The sequence below is a fragment of the Passer montanus genome, unplaced genomic scaffold (genome assembly GCF_014805655.1).
Source record: "Passer montanus isolate IOZ18808 unplaced genomic scaffold, ASM1480565v1 scaffold20, whole genome shotgun sequence".
NCBI classification, from domain to species: Eukaryota; Metazoa; Chordata; class Aves; order Passeriformes; family Passeridae; genus Passer; species Passer montanus.
Genome location: NW_024366592.1, coordinates 9,284,653 through 9,302,422, shown reverse-complemented (window position 1 = coordinate 9,302,422; position 17,770 = coordinate 9,284,653). Strand labels below are relative to the sequence as shown.

Genomic DNA, 17,770 nt, shown 5'->3' with positions numbered 1-17,770 from the left:
GCAAGAAACTTGCCCCACAGGAAAAGTAAATCTATCTAACTACATATTTATTTTAATACACTCAGCTACAAATGTTTACATTCTCAAACATAAGGCAGGGGAAGATTTGAAAAGAAGTCCATAAACATGGAAGTTACAGAGCTTGTGACAAAAAGCCATGTTTACTTGAGTGTAATAACTACCCTGGGATAATTTTAGAAAAGGGAAGTGGGAAAGGATGGCTTAGAAGGAACCTGTGGTAAATTTTTCCTTTGCTATGCAAGACCACTCAGGGTCCTGTATGGTTTAGAATGTACTAAATTTTCCTGACACCGTAGACTTCTCACAGTGTAAACATCTGTGTCCTTTTCCTTTTAAAGATATGGAAGTCCTGGAAATGTAACTAAAGAATACTTTGAATTCTCAGACTTCTTTTTAAAAACCTATGCTGTGGGCATACAACAGGTAAGCACAGTTCATTTTTTATGAATTGCATTATTTTGACTGAAGAAATGTATTACTTTTTAACAGTGTGCTTGTGTCGAGGTTCATTTATTGAACAAAAATGATGAGAGTCTGGCAGATTTTCCTTGTAGTGATTGAAAAATTCTTTGGAACTCAGTGCCATACAGCTGAGGTATAATAACACAATTTTTCAGCAACTCAAAAAACACTGCAGGAAAACTCTCAGAAAAGGTGAGTGCTGATAAAATGGTATTATTGTCGTGTGTAAGCACTCTAGATACAACTGAGAGGAACACTTTTGGTGCAGAGGCCTCATTTCACAGAAGGGTGTATTTTCAGGCCTGTCTTTCTCAAGTGCTTTTGCTGCAAACTTAGGCACACATTCTAATGATACTGTTTTATTTCAGGAAGATACAAGCAGATTAGAAGATGTCTGGAGAACAGCTATGGACATTATTTTATTCCTGGAAAGCATATTATGTGAAAATATAGCCTAAATGCACTGTTTGCAAGGAAATTATTTTTGTTAAGAATGCTAATTATTTGTGTTTAACATGGTGTGTGGAGACAATTCAGTTCTGATGAAGTTGCTAAACAAAATTACTCTACTTCATCCAGTCTGACAACAGACTAGTTTATCCATCAGGAAGAACTAAGGAGGGGGATGGTTGTGGTAAGGCTGTAAATTAAATGAAAAGGGAAGTAGCCTAATATATTTTCTAAATCCCTTGCAATGTATAACTCCTGAGCAGAAAAACAGACTCCCATGGGCAGTTATAATTTGAAATACTTAAAGTTTGTCTGTTAAGGTATTAAACTATGTTGCAGAGGGAACAGTTTAGCTTTCAAGATAAATGTACTGGATGAGGTGCACATTTCTTCAATTTCTGGCTCTTAAATAGTGATTTATCATTATTCCTTGCAGAGTTAGTAAGAATTCTGTTGTGAATATTACATGACTAAGCCTTTGTTACCTATTCATCAGTTGATAAGTGCTGACATTGTGCTATAGTCTGTATAAGATATAGACAGTTCTTGTCCTTGGAGCATTTCATAGAAAAGATTTAATATCAAACTTAGTATTCCTAATGAAGGAGCTTTATTCAAAATAAAATTTATTATAATGTTCTGAAGAATTACGAAGCAGAATTGTTCTGCTGAAAGCATATGACTCCAAATTTTGTTATGCATTACCCTTGACTTTTATTGTTATTCATGTATATGCCACTTCTTTACACCTACTAATAATTCACCTGCCATTGGTGCAGATTAGTAGCTTTGTACTGTGTTGTTTTTCTTAGTAGAGGAAACTTTTATACCAAAGAAGCTTTGTGTGATAGAGTTTGTAATAGCATGCCAGGTGATACTATCTGATGGCTACAATAGGTAATTGAAGTTCAGCGATTTGCAGCTTTTCTGATTCAGAGGCTTAGGTGAACCTATTTTTCTTTTCTGGTTTAGTATTTCTATTCTCTTCACTGTTCTTCCAAAATAATTTGTCTTCTTTAGAGACCTGTCATAAATATGAATGCAGACACCACTTAGCAGGTATAGCAGCCAGCAGTTTGAAAATCTCACTGTGCCTTTTCCTTACCTATTCCAGATTTTGCTGAGGCCTCTGTAAACTGTGAGCCTCTCACTATTGAGGTGTATCTTTGGTTTATAATCACAAGTGATCACATGGTAGGGCTAGTAGTAAAGGTGGACATCTGCATAAATGTTTGCAGGATTAAAACCTTGATATTTAATTAATTTATGATTTTTGGATCAAAGACATTAAAATGATTTCTAATGCTAGAACATCTGCTGTAAAGCTACTTTATCTGTTCATGTATATTCACTGAGGAAGTGCACTGCATGTTTATGCATGAGGCAGAGTTTTCAGTCTTCATTTAAAAATAACAATTTGTCACTTCTTTAGGTTCTCTTAAGAATCCTAGACCAGTACAGGCAAAAAGACTATGTTGCACCACGTGTTCTTCAACAAACGTTGAATTATCTGAACCAAGGGGTGGTTCACTCTATCACATGGAAGCAAATGAAGCCACACATACAGGTCAGTACTTAAAATCCAGTCATAAAGAATGCATGTCATCAGAGGGATTAAAAAACACCCCCCAGCTTCCCAGGTTTTGTGTTTTAAAAAAAGATTTCACGAATCATTCAGCAATTGATCTGGAAAATAAAATAGCATTTCTACACAAAGGTGGCTGTGCTTTGCAATATATGACTACCTTTTATTGCAGATAATGTTAACTCAATCAAAGATTCTGTTCCATAAGTTCTTTATTTGAAATTTTACAGTCTTGCTAGAAAGTCATAGTGTTCTGGCTTTTATTAGTTACTGGTGTTCAGAATTGTCATAGATTTTTGATTGTAGTGCAAAGGTAGTGCACAAAGAGAACATTCATCTAAGAGGAGCTAAACCCTCTTTTATGGACATGTTTTATAAGTGAACTAAAGAATAAATGAAAAGTGATCTTCCTACTCTTTTAGTTTTTCATAACATAAGGTCCCCCTTTTAGTTAGTTAATTCCATTACTTTTAAGGGGAAGGACTCTGAAATCCATTCTCATGTTAAGTATTGCATTGGTGAGATCCTTCTGCAGAATATAATATTCTGCTGTGTACAGACTACGTCCTGAAGTGTGTTTTGTGCATGGTAATGTAATATCATAAAGATAGATTGTATAACTACTGCTGCTGTCTGGGACTTTCAGAAGGAAAGTACCTATAATACTGTGAATTTGTTTCTGGTAGACAAAAGAGTACTACTTAGAGGAATGTAACTGTCCAGACAAATAGGTCTAATCAATTAGTGCATGGTGGAGGGCTGCTGTACTGGAATTTGATTTTATGTGTACTTATGTGTATTTGGCTTTTCTAAAATTAGACCATAACAGAAGAGGTGATATTCTCTCTAATGTGCTACAAAGATGAGGATGAGGAGCTCTGGCAAGAGGATCCATATGAATATATCCGCATGAAATTTGGTAATTTGGTTTTATTTTTTGCTTTCATCATAACTGTAGCCTGTAGTTCCAGTAATCAGCATGGCTACTGTAATGTCTCTCTTCACCTGAAAAATGGGAAGAAGAAAACTTTTTTTCTTATATCTCACCAATCTGTAGTTAAAACCAGGTAGCAGATCAGGTGAGTTTGGGCTATGTGGCTGGTAGCTTTGATCTAAATGATTCACTCAGAATTTTTTCTACTTCACTTGTGCTCAGACAGACTGGCTTGCTCCCTTGTTAGTGCCTGTTTCAGAATCCTGCCTTGCAGATGTGCCAGCTGTCTGCAGGTTCCTGCAGCTCTCACTTTGGCCAGAAGAGGCCTGACTTACTCTTTTCCTGTTGAAAATTGTCAATGCCTTCAGCATTCTTCTGCCACTTACTACTACTCAATTGTAAGATAATTAGATATATATATTCCTTCAAAAGACACAGTGCAAAATCTTGGGAATAACACATAGGGCCATATTATAAATAATTACATTTATTAAAAGATTCATGTCATTGAAAAGGAGAAAGGTACTTTAAAAGTACAGCAATTTTAGCTGGAAAACTCCTGTGAGCCAGGCACCACAGAGATATATATGCAGCATTTGGGAAATTTTAATTAGTTGATTTGGGATTAGTGTATGTGAAAACAGAATTTAAATATTCATAGAATAATTTAAAAGCTTGGAGAGCTGTTATGCAACAAATTAATTACAATATAGTGTTGATCACTAGGGTATAAATACATCCTTGATATTTGGTGTGTGAATTCAGTTCTTTCTGTATAAGTAGTGAATCTTATTTTTATGTGTAGCTGAGGCAGTTAAATACAGATTCAGATTGTATCATGGAAGGTAAAAAACCACTCAGAGTACGTTACCCTCACTTATCAAAGTACATTAAATGGAAATTTTTTTGAGACACTTTTTTTGTTTGGAACAAGAATTCCCTAGTCTGGTAGTATTTCCTAATGATGTTTTATCTTAAAGTTTTCAGGAAAAGTTGGTGTGTAATTTGAGTCACATTTTAAAATAATGTTTTAAGATCTTTTAGTTTGATTTAATTTGTGTGGGGATGTTTGAAATAGAACATGTCTGCAGCACAGATTTTTTTTTCAAGATATAAATTATACTTTCAACATGAACAGCAGAGATTCAGTTGCAATGAATGAAACTAAAAAACTTGACCTTTCAGCAGATTTAAAACTACTCCAGATCTAAGTAGATTTTATGTACAAAAGGTTTCCCATGAGGTTTAATAAAATCAAGTCAAAAATGTGTACATGTGGTATACAGATGGTACTGGAGTGCATTGTTGTTCTTCCTACAGGGGTTTTAATTAAAAAAAGAGACAAGATTTTTCATCCCTTGTATATGGTCTCAGAAGAGCTAATGAATAAATAGAATATTCTTAATTAAGGAATGAAGAGTGGCAGTGGATTTGGAAGGCAAGAAGTAAGGGGTGTGATATAAGCTTGGGTCTGACACTTTAACTAGGAAGTGAAGACAATCATGTAAATAATTTTGAAGTTATATAGTCATCCAGATTTTGTGATATCCCAAAACCAAGATGGTTTATAAAAAATTTATTATTCAGAAAATAAATTTTTTTATGCTCTTTTCTCCCCATGTTTTTAGATGTATTTGAGGACTATGCATCCACAACAACAGCAGCACAGAATCTCCTTTACACTGCTGCAAAGAAGAGAAAAGAGGTATGAAAGCAGTGGGTGTAAATTATTTGAGTTTTCATTAATAAAGTTGTTTTCCCCATATATTTGAAGATGCTACAGGAAGCTAGTCTTGAAAAATATACTTGCTGCTACATAGTTGAATGTTTCCTGGCTGAATGCTATCAATTTGAGGACAGTTAAAATATGGTGTGTATAAATACTAAGTGGATTCTTCTTGCAGATTTAAAATGCCTCTGCCAGATACAAAATGGGTTGGAATAGATATATTTGAATAGATTTTCCTGGGTTTACAAATAGCCTCTGTCACAGCTGTTCTCAGCATCACAAACTGTAGCAGGAGGGAAAGTGGATCTGATCCTTATTAATTTTCACTGATGCTATTTAAAATTCTTCTTTGCAGCAATGAAGTTAGCAAGCACAAAACCCATTCCATATAGTTACTCTTTAAATGAGGACATAACTTTTCTGTAGATTTTTCTGTATTTCCAGTAACCTGTACAAAAATACTCAGGTAAGCCCTAGAAAGTTGGCTAAAATGGTAAATGTTTTTCTAGGCTCCATTTTAATGTCCAGTAATCATGGAGCTCCATTTGCAGATGGATTTTCAGAGGAGAATACAGTCTTTACATTAGGTGGAATAGGTGGAATATGATCTTTCTACTTTTTTATTGTCAAAACAGTTCTTGTCCACTGATCTTCCTTCTCATTTTCATAATTTGTATTTAGACCATCCCAGTGGCAAGTTGGAAAAGGACATAATAGGTGTGGTAATCACATTCAGCCATTGGTTTTGCCAAGAGACTTTTCTAAGTCTACTCGACTTAAGGAACTACTGCCAAAATCAATAGATCAAATTAAGTTTATGAGATTTTAGTCCAACCTCTCCTTGAAAATATATGTATATATTTTCATAGATACATGCACACTCACATATGTATTTATATTTATGTGTGAGACAAGCCAGAAAAGAAGAGAAAAAGTGGGCGAGGTGCTGTTTGAGCCTTTTGCCTTTTCATCACTTTTTTTGATTTTCTTCAAGACAGTGACAAAAATACCTTACTTGCTATTAGTAACGAGAAATTTCATGGAGATTAATCTAATTTTGACCAGTTTGGCTGAAAAGTTGAAAATTCCAAAGTTTTACACTTTAATGATTGAAAGATGCTACATTTAGTACCTCACATTTCTCTAGTCAAGACAAAATTTCTTCTTGAAAATGTCATAGGAATGTTTTAAACAATGCTATTAAAATAACTGATTAAAGGGGATTGTATGTTTTCTGTCTTGCACAGGTATTACCAAAGATGATGGCATATTGCTACCAGATTCTGACAGAGCCAAACATTGATCCAAGGAAAAAAGATGGAGCTTTGCATGTTATAGGATCCCTAGCAGATATTTTATTGAAGGTAAGTGGGTAAAGAAATGAAAAAGTTTGTAATTCTTGCTATGAAATCAGCTGTGATTTAAAATAAAATAGTCTTTATAAAGTATGACTAGCCCTTAGCCATATTTATAAAAATCTGTAGAGAGATTGCACTCTGATTGCAATCAGAATATGAGAGTCTGTTTATTTAAAAATCTTAACATTCTTTCCTGTTTTTATATCACTATTTTATACACAGATTTTCCTTCTCACATTTTTCCAAAGCTCTGTTTGTTTGTTTTATAACAGTCCCTTGATCCCCTCCTGCTTTACTAGGAAAATGGAAGTGTTAAGAAAGCAAACATGCATTCCATCAGCAACATGGTGTGTGATTCTTTCTGAAATTCCCCAACAGCCTGCACTGTTATGGGCTTCTTCTGGTTAAGTAAACCTTTTCCTTAACACGTTACAGAGGTGTTCTGTCTAGCTTTCCAACTTTTTCACTCTTCCATAAGTGGCTTTAAGTCTTATTTCATCTTCCAATCGGGAGTTTTGAAAAAAGCTGAGAAGAACAAGGAGCCTTCCTCCATTTGTTATAGACAGTATCTTCAGAATTTTGGGTGTATTTCTGGAATCTGAATGCCAATTTAAGGCACATTGTTGCTCTCTAGTTGAAATTGATTACAGTTTTCCTGGTGCTTTTGTAGATGGTGGAGTCCAAAATATGCCTTTGCTCCATGCTAAAAGTAATTTAAAAATATTATTACTTTTAGCATGAGAATGGTAATCTTGTGCTGAAGGCTTCTCTTAAAAAGTGTTTTATTATATTTTATCTTAATTGTCTTGCTGTGCAGGATGTGACTTCATTTGCGAGCAACATCTTACCAACATTGACCATCTGATTTTGTACCAGTCTATTTTCTGATCTTAAGTCCTGAAACATCAGTAGCTTTTGCAGAATTTTTGTCCATTATTTTGAATTGTAAATGCCCTTCCTCATGCAGAAGTATAACAGTGAATGAGGATGACATTGTTTGTGTTGTGAGGAGACTTTCATATTAACATATTTATCTCTGTCCTGTGGGGAAAAAGGGATTTATTCTAGTATTTTGCTCCTATTTGAAATTTTCAATCCTGAAACATGAGGTTATATTGTACTTTATAAAAGAGTATTAAGCCCAAACACCACAGACCCATTTAAAATTTTAATTTCTTATGTTTGGAATTTGACATATTGAAACATTCCATCAGCTGTTTCCATATAAAATCCTGGATTTTAGGTGCTTTCTGGCTCTTGAACTGACTGAGATCCTGAGTCCAAGGAGCTCATAGACACAGTGGGCCTGCCTGAGCCACCTGGCTCCCCACAGCAGCTCCAGTTCAATGCCTACAAACTTCTGGCCAGTGTGCACAAAAGAGCAGTATTTTCCTTTCTCTCTGTTTTTTCTCTGCTCAGTCCTTCATCCAGCTCTGTGAAGGCTGGGGAATGAGCGTAGAAAAAATGCATTGGTGAAATAAAGTGTGATCATGTAAGATACACGTTGTATTGAGTGTCCCATTTCAGCCTTTCCTGTCTTACCCACTGAATCATTCCTTTGGATGGTAGCAGCATCCCTAGCATGTATCTTTTCTATTATTCTGGGACTATAAGGAAAGTCTCAAATCTCCATGCTGGTTCTAGCTTCCTGTGAGTATCTTGGGATTTGCTAACGTTGGAATAACGAAGAATAACTCATGCAGTATCCTCCTCCAGCTAAGGAAATTTCTGTCTCAAGGGAATTTTCTTCATCCATTAATAAACATGAAAAAAGATGGGATTTGTTGCTGTAGTGTCCAAGACAGTAAGTTTTGATACTTAGAGTAACCGTAGTTCATTTGAAATTCAGATCTGTTCCATACTAAGCCCATATTTATCTTCAAATATATATGTACTTCTTTGTAGGAAGAATGGAATTACTAGGTTATTGATCCTTGTTAAGTTTTTAAGAAAAATCAGCTGGTATTAATTGCCTTAAATAACATGAAAATTCCAGTTTACATGTTGTAATGAATAATGCCAAGTAGAATATTTTATGTGCAGTCCTTTCACTTACCTGGTTTTGAACTTGCTGTGCTTTTGAGTTGGTTCTATTCAAGGTAAGGGATCCAGTTCTCTTTGTGAGAGGATATCTTTATTATATAGACAAATTATTGTATTTCCCATGGTTGATATTTGAAATGCATTATGAGCTAGAAAGAAGTATGTAACATGAATGGACCTCAAAATTAACTTTTCTTTACTCCAACAGAAAAGTGTCTTCAAGGATCAAATGGAGCTGATGTTACAGAATCACGTGTTTCCCTTGTTCATGTCTAACCTGGGATACCTCAGAGCTCGAGTAAGTTCACCTGTTACATCAATTCCAGTATTTGCCACGGTTCCTTCCTTTGCAGTTTGATTTCATTCTGAATGTTACTGAAAGAAATTAGGTAAATACATAGTAAAATTTGAAATAACATTCTTGTGCTGTATTTTTTCATAATTTTGTTTTAAAAAATGATTTTTCAGTTAAAGGAATTGATGGAGTGTCTGTGTTGTATTAATGTTCACCTCTTCAATCAAACTTGAGAATTTGAGCAGCAATTGTAGCCATTTTTCATTAGCAGAGATGGCTGTGAAGAATAGGCAGGATTTCCACAAGTAGGTAACATCAATTTTGGTGTTGCTTGAAGAAAATCCCCGAGTGCTGATATCAGTCATGGACAAACAGTTTTCATTGGTTTTTTTTCTGATTTTATTTCCCCCAGAAGGACTAAAGCAATGAATGCAAATTATGTGCACACTGAGTTTATTGGAATTTGGGAAAATATAATAAAGAACTGCTTGAGTGCAATACTTGTGTTACATTTAATGAAAGAATACACCATAATTAAGTGGGAGGGGCAAAGCAGTGCATGCAAACAGGGAGATAGTTAGCATTGGTTTTGACTCACTTAAAAATGCTTAAAATTGCCACAGTCCCTAACTTGCTTCTCTTTTTGCCTTGCAGTCCTGTTGGGTACTTCATTCATTTAGTGCTTTGAAATTTCACAATGAGCTAAACTTGAGGAATGCAGTAGAGCTGGCAAAGAAGAGCCTGATTGATGATAAGGAGATGCCTGTCAAAGTAGAAGCAGCCATAGCCCTTCAGACCTTAATAAGCAACCAAGAGCAAGGTATGTGACAGTGATTCATCAGCTGTGTACACTGATCTATTGATTTTTTGTCAAGACAAGGAGGTTGGTGCAGATTTATCTAAACATTTCTGTCATTTGAAGACATAGATTTCAGAATATTTTATCATGTTTAGACAGATTCACTTGCTCATTACATCCCAGAATTCTGACTTGAAGTTTTTATGATGCAAAAGAAGTTAGAATCAGCATGTTTTAATAAAGTAAATATCACCCATCTTTGGGTTTTTTTAGTGAACTTCAGCGGTGTGTATGTTTAAAAATGAACACTGCTTTATGTATGAGAGCAAGTGTTTCCTCAAAAGTGGATTTTAGCTGTAGGTGGCATTTCAATATTACACAATTTATTTACTCTGTCTACTAGTTATGGACTGTAAAATTGCCTTGGGTATGTTTTTTGGCTTTTTTATTTCTTCAGTGAATTCAAATTTAAAAAATTTTATTTTGTTCAAGAGTAGTCAGCTGCCTGGCAGTTTGGAGATGCTGTATATTTGTGTTTATGGATAGCTGATTTCACCTGGTTTCTGTTGATCTTTTAGCCAAGGAGTATGTGAAGCCTTATGTAAGGCCAGTGATGCAGGAGCTCCTGCACATTGTCAGGGAGACAGAAAATGATGATCTCACAAATGTAATCCAGAAGATGATCTATGAGTACAGCCAGGAAGTTGCTACTATCGCTGTGGACATGACTCAACACCTGGTGAGAGCAATAGTAAATGACCAGTCCAGTCAGAAGCACCTGCCTAGCTTGGTGAACATTTAATGAACTCTGCTTGAAGTACACACTGTTTAAAGTAATCTTTATAAGAGTCCACCTGTAGTATTTGCAGTATTTGTGTTTTTTTTTCTATATGAAGCATCTTTAAAGCCTATAGATTTTTCAAAGACACTGATTTGTGTCACTGGTTTTAATGAGCCACAGTCTAACTATTTAGCATTTCAAATGACTTAACGTAGACTTCTGAAAAAAAAGAGGAGATTTTAATTTGCTATGTTCCCCTTTCAAAAGCAGCAAGCATATTTTTCAGTGCTGACAGCTCTTACAGATAAGACATTGCTGCTGCTGCATTAACTGCCTTGCTTTTGAATGACAAATTGGAAACACGGGTTTGTTCTTGAATGTCAAGTTGGTTGGTTTTGCTCACAGGCTGAAATATTTGGTAAAGTACTTCAGAGTGAGGAATATGAGGAAGTAGAGGACAAAACGGTTATGGCCATGGGCATCTTGCACACAATTGACACAATCCTGACAGTTGTGGAAGATCACAAGGAGGTGAGATTTTCCTTGGTACTTTCTTGTTTTCATTCATGACAAGAAGCACTTCTGTGTATGTTGCATCACTTGGCATGAACGTGCATTTACTGCAGTGGAATGGTACCAAACTGTGCTGACAGATTTGAATCTAAAGCCCAGTTTACTTTTGTGATTTATTAATTGTTTAGCTTTCAGCTTCAGGGGAATTTATGTCCCAAGGGTAAAATTCTTAGTCCTTACTTGATAAACACTTCATTGGAATGTGCTGGTTTGGTTGCAGTAGAATTTTCTTCACAGTGGCTAGTTGCATTACAGAGTGTTAAAGGAGAATTTAAAAAGAAATATTTTGCATAAGCCTAGTTTTTTACTAGTGATGACTCCTATCTTTAGTTTACCCAGCAATATCTTGGATAGAATTCCTAGGAATTGGTCTCTCAGTCATGGTGCAGTGTATGCCCACAAATCACATATTCAGGGTAAAGAGGTTTTTCTGCATCAGGGAGACCTCATTTCATAACATTATGATTGTTAATGCAGCATTTAAAAAATAAAAACCTGTTTGATTTGAAGAACTTCTCAAACTGAATTAATCAAATACATTTATTTGATTGCTGTATTTCTAATTTTTTAAATAAAATGCTTTATGTTTTTATTGCAGATCACTCAACAGCTCGAGAGCATTTGTTTACAGATCATTGGCCTTGTTTTGCAGAAACATGTTATAGGTATGTTTTAGAGAGATGTAAAAACATGTAAATTAATTACTGTTATCTTCCAGAACAGAATTTGATCTTTTTTGTGTGGGTTTCTTTAAAGAATAAGTCATTGCTTTACCATTGTAATTTTTTTCTCCTGATCTACTCTTGTACATTAGTCAGATTGGCTATTGTGTTTTGGAGGTCAAAAGCTGAAGATGCTGTTCTGATTATAATTCTGGCTAATTGTGTTAAAGGACAATGTCTAAATTACATTAGTCTCTTATGGACATGGTCTGCAATTAAATTACTTCTTCATCAGTATGCTGCACTAAATGTTACACTTTTGTGATAAGGCTTTTCAGAAAAAACAAAGACTGAGAAAAAAATATATTTTTCAGTAAATCAGTTAGAAGCATTGTCTTTAATGTGCTGCTGATGTATTTTTTTGGTGTGTGTTTATAGTGGAAAGCTGCATATCATTGTAACTATAGCCAACACAAGGCCTGTCTGAAACAGTTTTACAATTTGTTTTATTTTTCTATGTGTTATTTAGTTTCTAATTTTTGTCTTCTAGTTGTTACATGACTCAGGGCTCAGTTTCAGATATCAAGGTATTTGCAAGTTAAATTTTTTTGTAAAGCACCCTGCTTCAAATTGTCTTTTTCAGAGTTTTATGAAGAAATTCTATCCTTGGCCTTCAGCTTAACATGCCAGATGATTTCACCTCAGATGTGGCAGCTTTTAGGTGTTCTTTATGAGGTTTTCCAGCAGGATTGCTTTGAATACTTTGCAGGTAAAGTCACTTCTGTTCTACTGGTATTTTTACTGTTTGACAATTCAACTCTAGCAGATAAGGGTCGCTTCCATTTAGTGTCATGGATTAAAATGATCATGTATTTGAGTCATGCCCTGCCCATCTGTTTAGTGTGGGAGCGTAACAGGAGATATTTAAGTTGGAGAAGCATGTTCAAATCTGTCAGTGTGATCAGTTCTTGTAGGGGTCCTGAACTCAAAGTTGAATATTCAAAGTTAATGTGAAACTACAAACTGATTAATTAAAATGGAGTCCTACTCTAGTTCCAAGAATGCACCCTGCATAGTGCATTTTATGAAGAATTCTTCCAGAAAAGACGCTCGCAGAGTTTGAATTTCCAACCCTATTCAAAAACATCAGCTAATGAATGCCCCTTTAGGACTACCTCTCTGGTTAGCACTTTTTGTAACTTTTTTCTCTTTTGCTCTCCCTGTTCTGCAGATATGATGCCTCTCTTACATAATTATGTGACCATTGACACTGATACTTTACTGTCTAACCCAAAGCATTTAGAAATCATTTACTCTATGTGTAAAAAGGTAAGGCTTCTGATTCTTACTGCTCTTCTTATCACTGCTACATAACAATTAGAGGAGCTGAGTGACCTGAACATGCCACATGGTGGCCAAATATTTCAGAATTATGGGAATTTTGGTCTTGACTCAGTTCTGAGCACACTCAGCACCTTCACACTTTTTAAGTGACATGCTTTAAGAAAATTACATGCAAAAAGCTGTGTGGGAGAAAGTTGCTGTTTGTCTTGACTCTCTTCCATGGAGAGCTATTTTGGTAGGTAGGGAATTAATGAAGCTTGATTTCCTTGGGTTGTGTATCTTGCAGTTGGACTCTCTGGTTGTCAGCTAAGGTGCGAACTCATTTGAAGTTCTTCCTACATTTATCTTGTTTCTCTTTCATGCTGAGTCTCTCATGTATAATAAAGTATGAGATCGTGCTGCAGTCCTCCTCTTGTTTGGGGCACTAGAGAGTGTTAGGCATCTAGCTACCTGCTTATTTTTAAAAAAACTCGGAGTATTTATTTGATTGTGAAAATTTTGCTGCTTTTGTCAGGTTTGATTGACAGTGACCATGGGGTTGAAATGTATTGAGATGCAGCACTCAGTTTCATATGTATGTGTCTACACACAGAATGATTGCATACATCTTCTTAATCAGAAACTAGCCTAGACATAGCACTTTGCCACGCTGTTAATCTGCCAGTGACTATTAGACTTGAAGTGGGAAAATGGAAACACCACGTGGAAAACATCAGTGATTCTTATAAGTGACATTTCTATCTAAAAATGGGAAAGTGACGACATATAAATAATATAACATTCTTTAAGAACTACAGTAATTTCTTCTAGTTTCTAAAATTCACCTTTAGCCACTTATCCTTGTTTATGTTCTGTAGCGATGAATTGTGTCTTAATTCCTCAGAAAATTTAACATGGATACATATGTATTTGCTGTGTAGAGATTTTTGGATGTATGCAGGTACAGGAGCACTTGCTTTCAGTGTTGTCAGTGATTACTAATAAATGAAATTGTTACTCTGATTGTTAGGTACTGACAGGAGATGCAGGAGAAGATGCAGAATGCCATGCAGCCAAACTCCTAGAAGTGATTGTTCTTCAGTGCAAAGGACGGGGTATTGACCAGGTGATACATATTGAACAGGTTTTCTCTTTTAGTGCTTTCTAATGATCCATGACTCCTGAGAGAAACAGCTGCAATTAGAGAATTTGAGGGAAATGTACAGGGGGGAGAAGGAAAGAAGTAAATGAACTCAGGAAAGTTTGTAAGGCTGCAATTTTTTGGTTTTGAGACAAGATGTTACTGGACATGACCATAAAATGGTCATTTGGAAATGCAGATTTTTTAGCATGGCTTGATTGTGATTGCAGGGAGAAACATAATCACAATTTTCCAGAGTTTCTTAGAACACCTTTTTAGCAAGTAGTCTTTTTCCTATTAAGGGCCAAATTCTGGACTCATATAATGACCCTAAATCACCTTGATGTATCATGTTTGATGTTGCTACAGTGCAATCCATGGATTTCAGTGATAAATTTTCAGTTAATTTCACTGAAAGTCATATAACTTCACTAGTGTAAATCTGAAATAATTGAAGATAAAAATGTTCTCTAAAAGGTTTGATTTTTAAAGGAAATCTGGAAGAGTTTAAAGTGACTTCAATGTATTTGCATTGAAATAAATTTGTGGTGGAAGGTTTAATTGAGCTGTGCAACTCTGTGAATTAAAATGGTTGCATACTGAACTGAAACTCATAAACTACAACTTTGGTAGTGCTTCCCAAATTTTTGTAAAGTATAAATTTGCCCATTGAAATATATACGTGTATTTGGAAGATGCTTATTTCATTGTTTAGAAATATGTGCATGTTTACATTTATCTGAATAAACTAATTTTAAACTTCTATAAAAAATTAATATCACTTTACATTTATTAGGAAAAACTTCTAACTATGTTACAAATTTAGATTGTTTAATTTCTAATGCCTGTTAGTTTTGAAATAGTTTAGCATCTTTCTTCAAAGATGAGAATGTCTGAGTTTTTTCCTAAATCTTTTCCACATGCTAGAACAAACTCCACCAAATGGCCCCATATATTCTCCCCTGTGCTCAGAATAACACTGCAATTTTTAGCTCATAGAAGACCTGTTTTGGGGAAGATTTATAAGCGTGTGATCAGAGGCTGGAAAGTGAAAGGAATGTGTTCCTTTCTTCTATACCTGAACTTCAGATAAATCAGGACATAATTCTGGTAAAAGTATTACAAAATTTTGTATAATCTGGCAACATGTCTAATGACTGTTTTCTTTTTTTTCTTTCCTTTCATTTTCTTTTTGTCTTCTTTCATGCCCAGTGTATTCCCCTCTTTGTGGAGGCTGTTCTGGAGCGCTTGACTCGAGGAGTTAAAACAAGTGAGCTCCGTACCATGTGTCTTCAGGTTGCCATAGCTGCACTCTACTACAATCCTGACCTGCTTTTGCACACCTTGGAGAACATCAGATTTCCACACAATCCTGAGCCCATCACTGCACAGTTCATAAACCAGTGGATGAATGACACAGACTGTTTTTTTGGGCAAGTATTGAGAGGGTTTTTTTTACAATATTCAATATTGACCAGCTGGTTTTCAACAATGTGAGAAACAATAATCATTCTTGAAAACTTTTAAAAGTTTAGTAAGGGATAAAAGGGACAATATCCAGCACTGGGGTGCTTGGCAATCTGCCAAAAGCACACTGTTAGCTTAAAACCATATTCTCTATCTACTGTTATGTTACAGGGGTCCATGCATATTCATGAGAGTTTATACATATTCAAAAATTCCTTTGAGTTTACATGTTCTAGGAACTTTTTTGCTTGGTTTTAATCTTTGACTTGTCTGTATGCCGTCTCGTAGATTAAATCAATATATTTTATTTCTTCTTGAGACTCCATTCTGTTGTTTTGACACTTCTTAATAATTGGAGAGTCAGTATTAAATTTTTTTCTCTTGGTGTCCTGGTTCTTGTCACTGTTATCATTCAGATAAGATGGTCCACAAATGTGAGAAACAACCTAGCTATTTCACACCATTGTCTGGGCTAGTTACACAAATAAAAGCATTTTAATACATTACTCAGTTTTCATTTTAATATTATGGTAAGGCCTAAGATATAATATATATTTATCACACTATTATTTATATAAGCTGTACGGTACATACATAAACTGACAGGTTATATTATACCAAAAAGGAGTTAAAAGGAGTTACAAATTGTATTATATCAGAATCTTTGTGATCAATAATAGCTTGCAAAAGCTTATACATAGATGTGAAAGTCAGCAACTATATTTATCATTTATAATAAACAACATGCTAACTTTTTATCTGAAACACTGTGTACATACTTTCTCTTCTGTATTTTGTAAGTTATTTTTAACTGCTTCATTTAATTTTTAAAAATTACTTTTTGCAGTGAAACCCACTTCTGATTTTAAATTAATTTTCACAATCAACTTGCATATTTATCATTGCACCACTGACTTCTTGGCATACTGCTGAACTTAAACGTCACTGTGACCTCCCTTGAATGTGTGTGTGCTGCACTGGTGTGCACTCAGGCAGGAGCTGAGCATTTGTAAAGTTAATGAAGGGGAGCAAAGCCTGTCATCACCTAGCAAAGCTTGCACTTGATGCTGAGGAGAGGTGAAGGCCAGTGCTTGCCTCTCAGCTGAGATGTGGTGTCTTAACTGTGAGATTCAAATCCACTTAAGGGCAAAGCAGACAAATGTAGCTAACAGCTACCTCCCACCTTCCTGCTTGAGTTTTGTTTTGTTACTGGAAACTGACATTTGCCTGCAGATGTATGGATAGGCTTAGATGGATGTCTTCCTTAAGTTGCTTCTTCCTCACCTTGTGGTGATATTATTGTTAATTGCCAAATTATTTTTATATCTACCAGCTTTACAAAAGGGCAAGACATTTTAGGATTTCCATGTACCAATTTTCTTTTATGGATGAAGCAAAGTTCTTGAGCTTCATCTCTCTGTACTTTCATTTTTTTTCTACTACATATCACATGCTGAGCAAATACAGAGACGGTAGGAAAGAAGATATTCCTTACAGATGGTAAAGGGAAAGAGATTTACAGTCTGAAACAGTTCATACTGGAGCATTCAGTGAGAAGCTAGTCAGACTCAGAGAGGAAAAATGTTAGGGTCTGACTGGGCTCCAATCTCAAATAGTACTGTGAGCTACAGCTAAATTTTCAGTTCTTCTGTGTTGCTCTTCAAAAAGCATCAGCTACTGAAACTAAAACTCGTATTTGGAGCTGAGACAAAGGTTAACAAAGCCTGTGAAAATGAAAAGGTAAACACGTGGTTGTCATGCCCGTCATTCTACCCAGACTGCACTTGAATGGCAACAGAGGGTTAGAAGTCTCTCTTTGATCCGCTGCTACCAGCAGAGAAATAATTATCTATAATATGCTTAAATCTAGAAGTCACTCTTCCTTCTGTGCCGTCTCCTCACTTTGTGACTTCCAGGTGTAGGGTAGGGCTTTTGCTGTAGTACTGCTGGTGAGGCACTGTGATGTGCTGTAAGAGACTTCCTCCCTTTCCCTCAGGAGAGCACTGCTTCTAGCGGACCATTTATTTTCTTAGGAGTACTAAGGGAGCCCCAGATTCAGAGGCCTAACTGAACAGGAAAAGACAGAAGTGCAAAAAAAAATTTGGTGTTCTTGAACACCACCCCCCCTCCCAACAAGTTCATGTCTT

The 17,770-nt window shown here is 35.5% G+C and overlaps 1 protein-coding gene across 5 annotated transcripts in view; it reads left to right on the top strand.

The window, feature by feature from the left end:
* The window catches only part of IPO8 (importin 8), a 47,094-nt gene that overhangs the window by 15,323 nt on the left and 14,001 nt on the right, over positions 1-17,770 (top strand). For all 5 annotated transcript variants that reach the window (XR_005627349.1, XR_005627350.1, XM_039707998.1 and 2 more), the window contains exons 8-21: positions 360-444; positions 2,366-2,500; positions 3,338-3,437; positions 5,081-5,157; positions 6,429-6,545; positions 8,791-8,880; positions 9,532-9,697; positions 10,255-10,415; positions 10,863-10,988; positions 11,629-11,695; positions 12,336-12,461; positions 12,924-13,021; positions 14,046-14,141; positions 15,369-15,589. Coding sequence is in view for 3 of the 5 variants with exons in the window: in XM_039707998.1 (XP_039563932.1) it covers positions 360-444; positions 2,366-2,500; positions 3,338-3,437; positions 5,081-5,157; positions 6,429-6,545; positions 8,791-8,880; positions 9,532-9,697; positions 10,255-10,415; positions 10,863-10,988; positions 11,629-11,695; positions 12,336-12,461; positions 12,924-13,021; positions 14,046-14,141; positions 15,369-15,589 (1,665 nt within the window). In the remaining 2 variants the exon portion in view is untranslated. The remainder of the gene's footprint in view (positions 1-359; positions 445-2,365; positions 2,501-3,337; positions 3,438-5,080; positions 5,158-6,428; positions 6,546-8,790; positions 8,881-9,531; positions 9,698-10,254; positions 10,416-10,862; positions 10,989-11,628; positions 11,696-12,335; positions 12,462-12,923; positions 13,022-14,045; positions 14,142-15,368; positions 15,590-17,770) is intronic.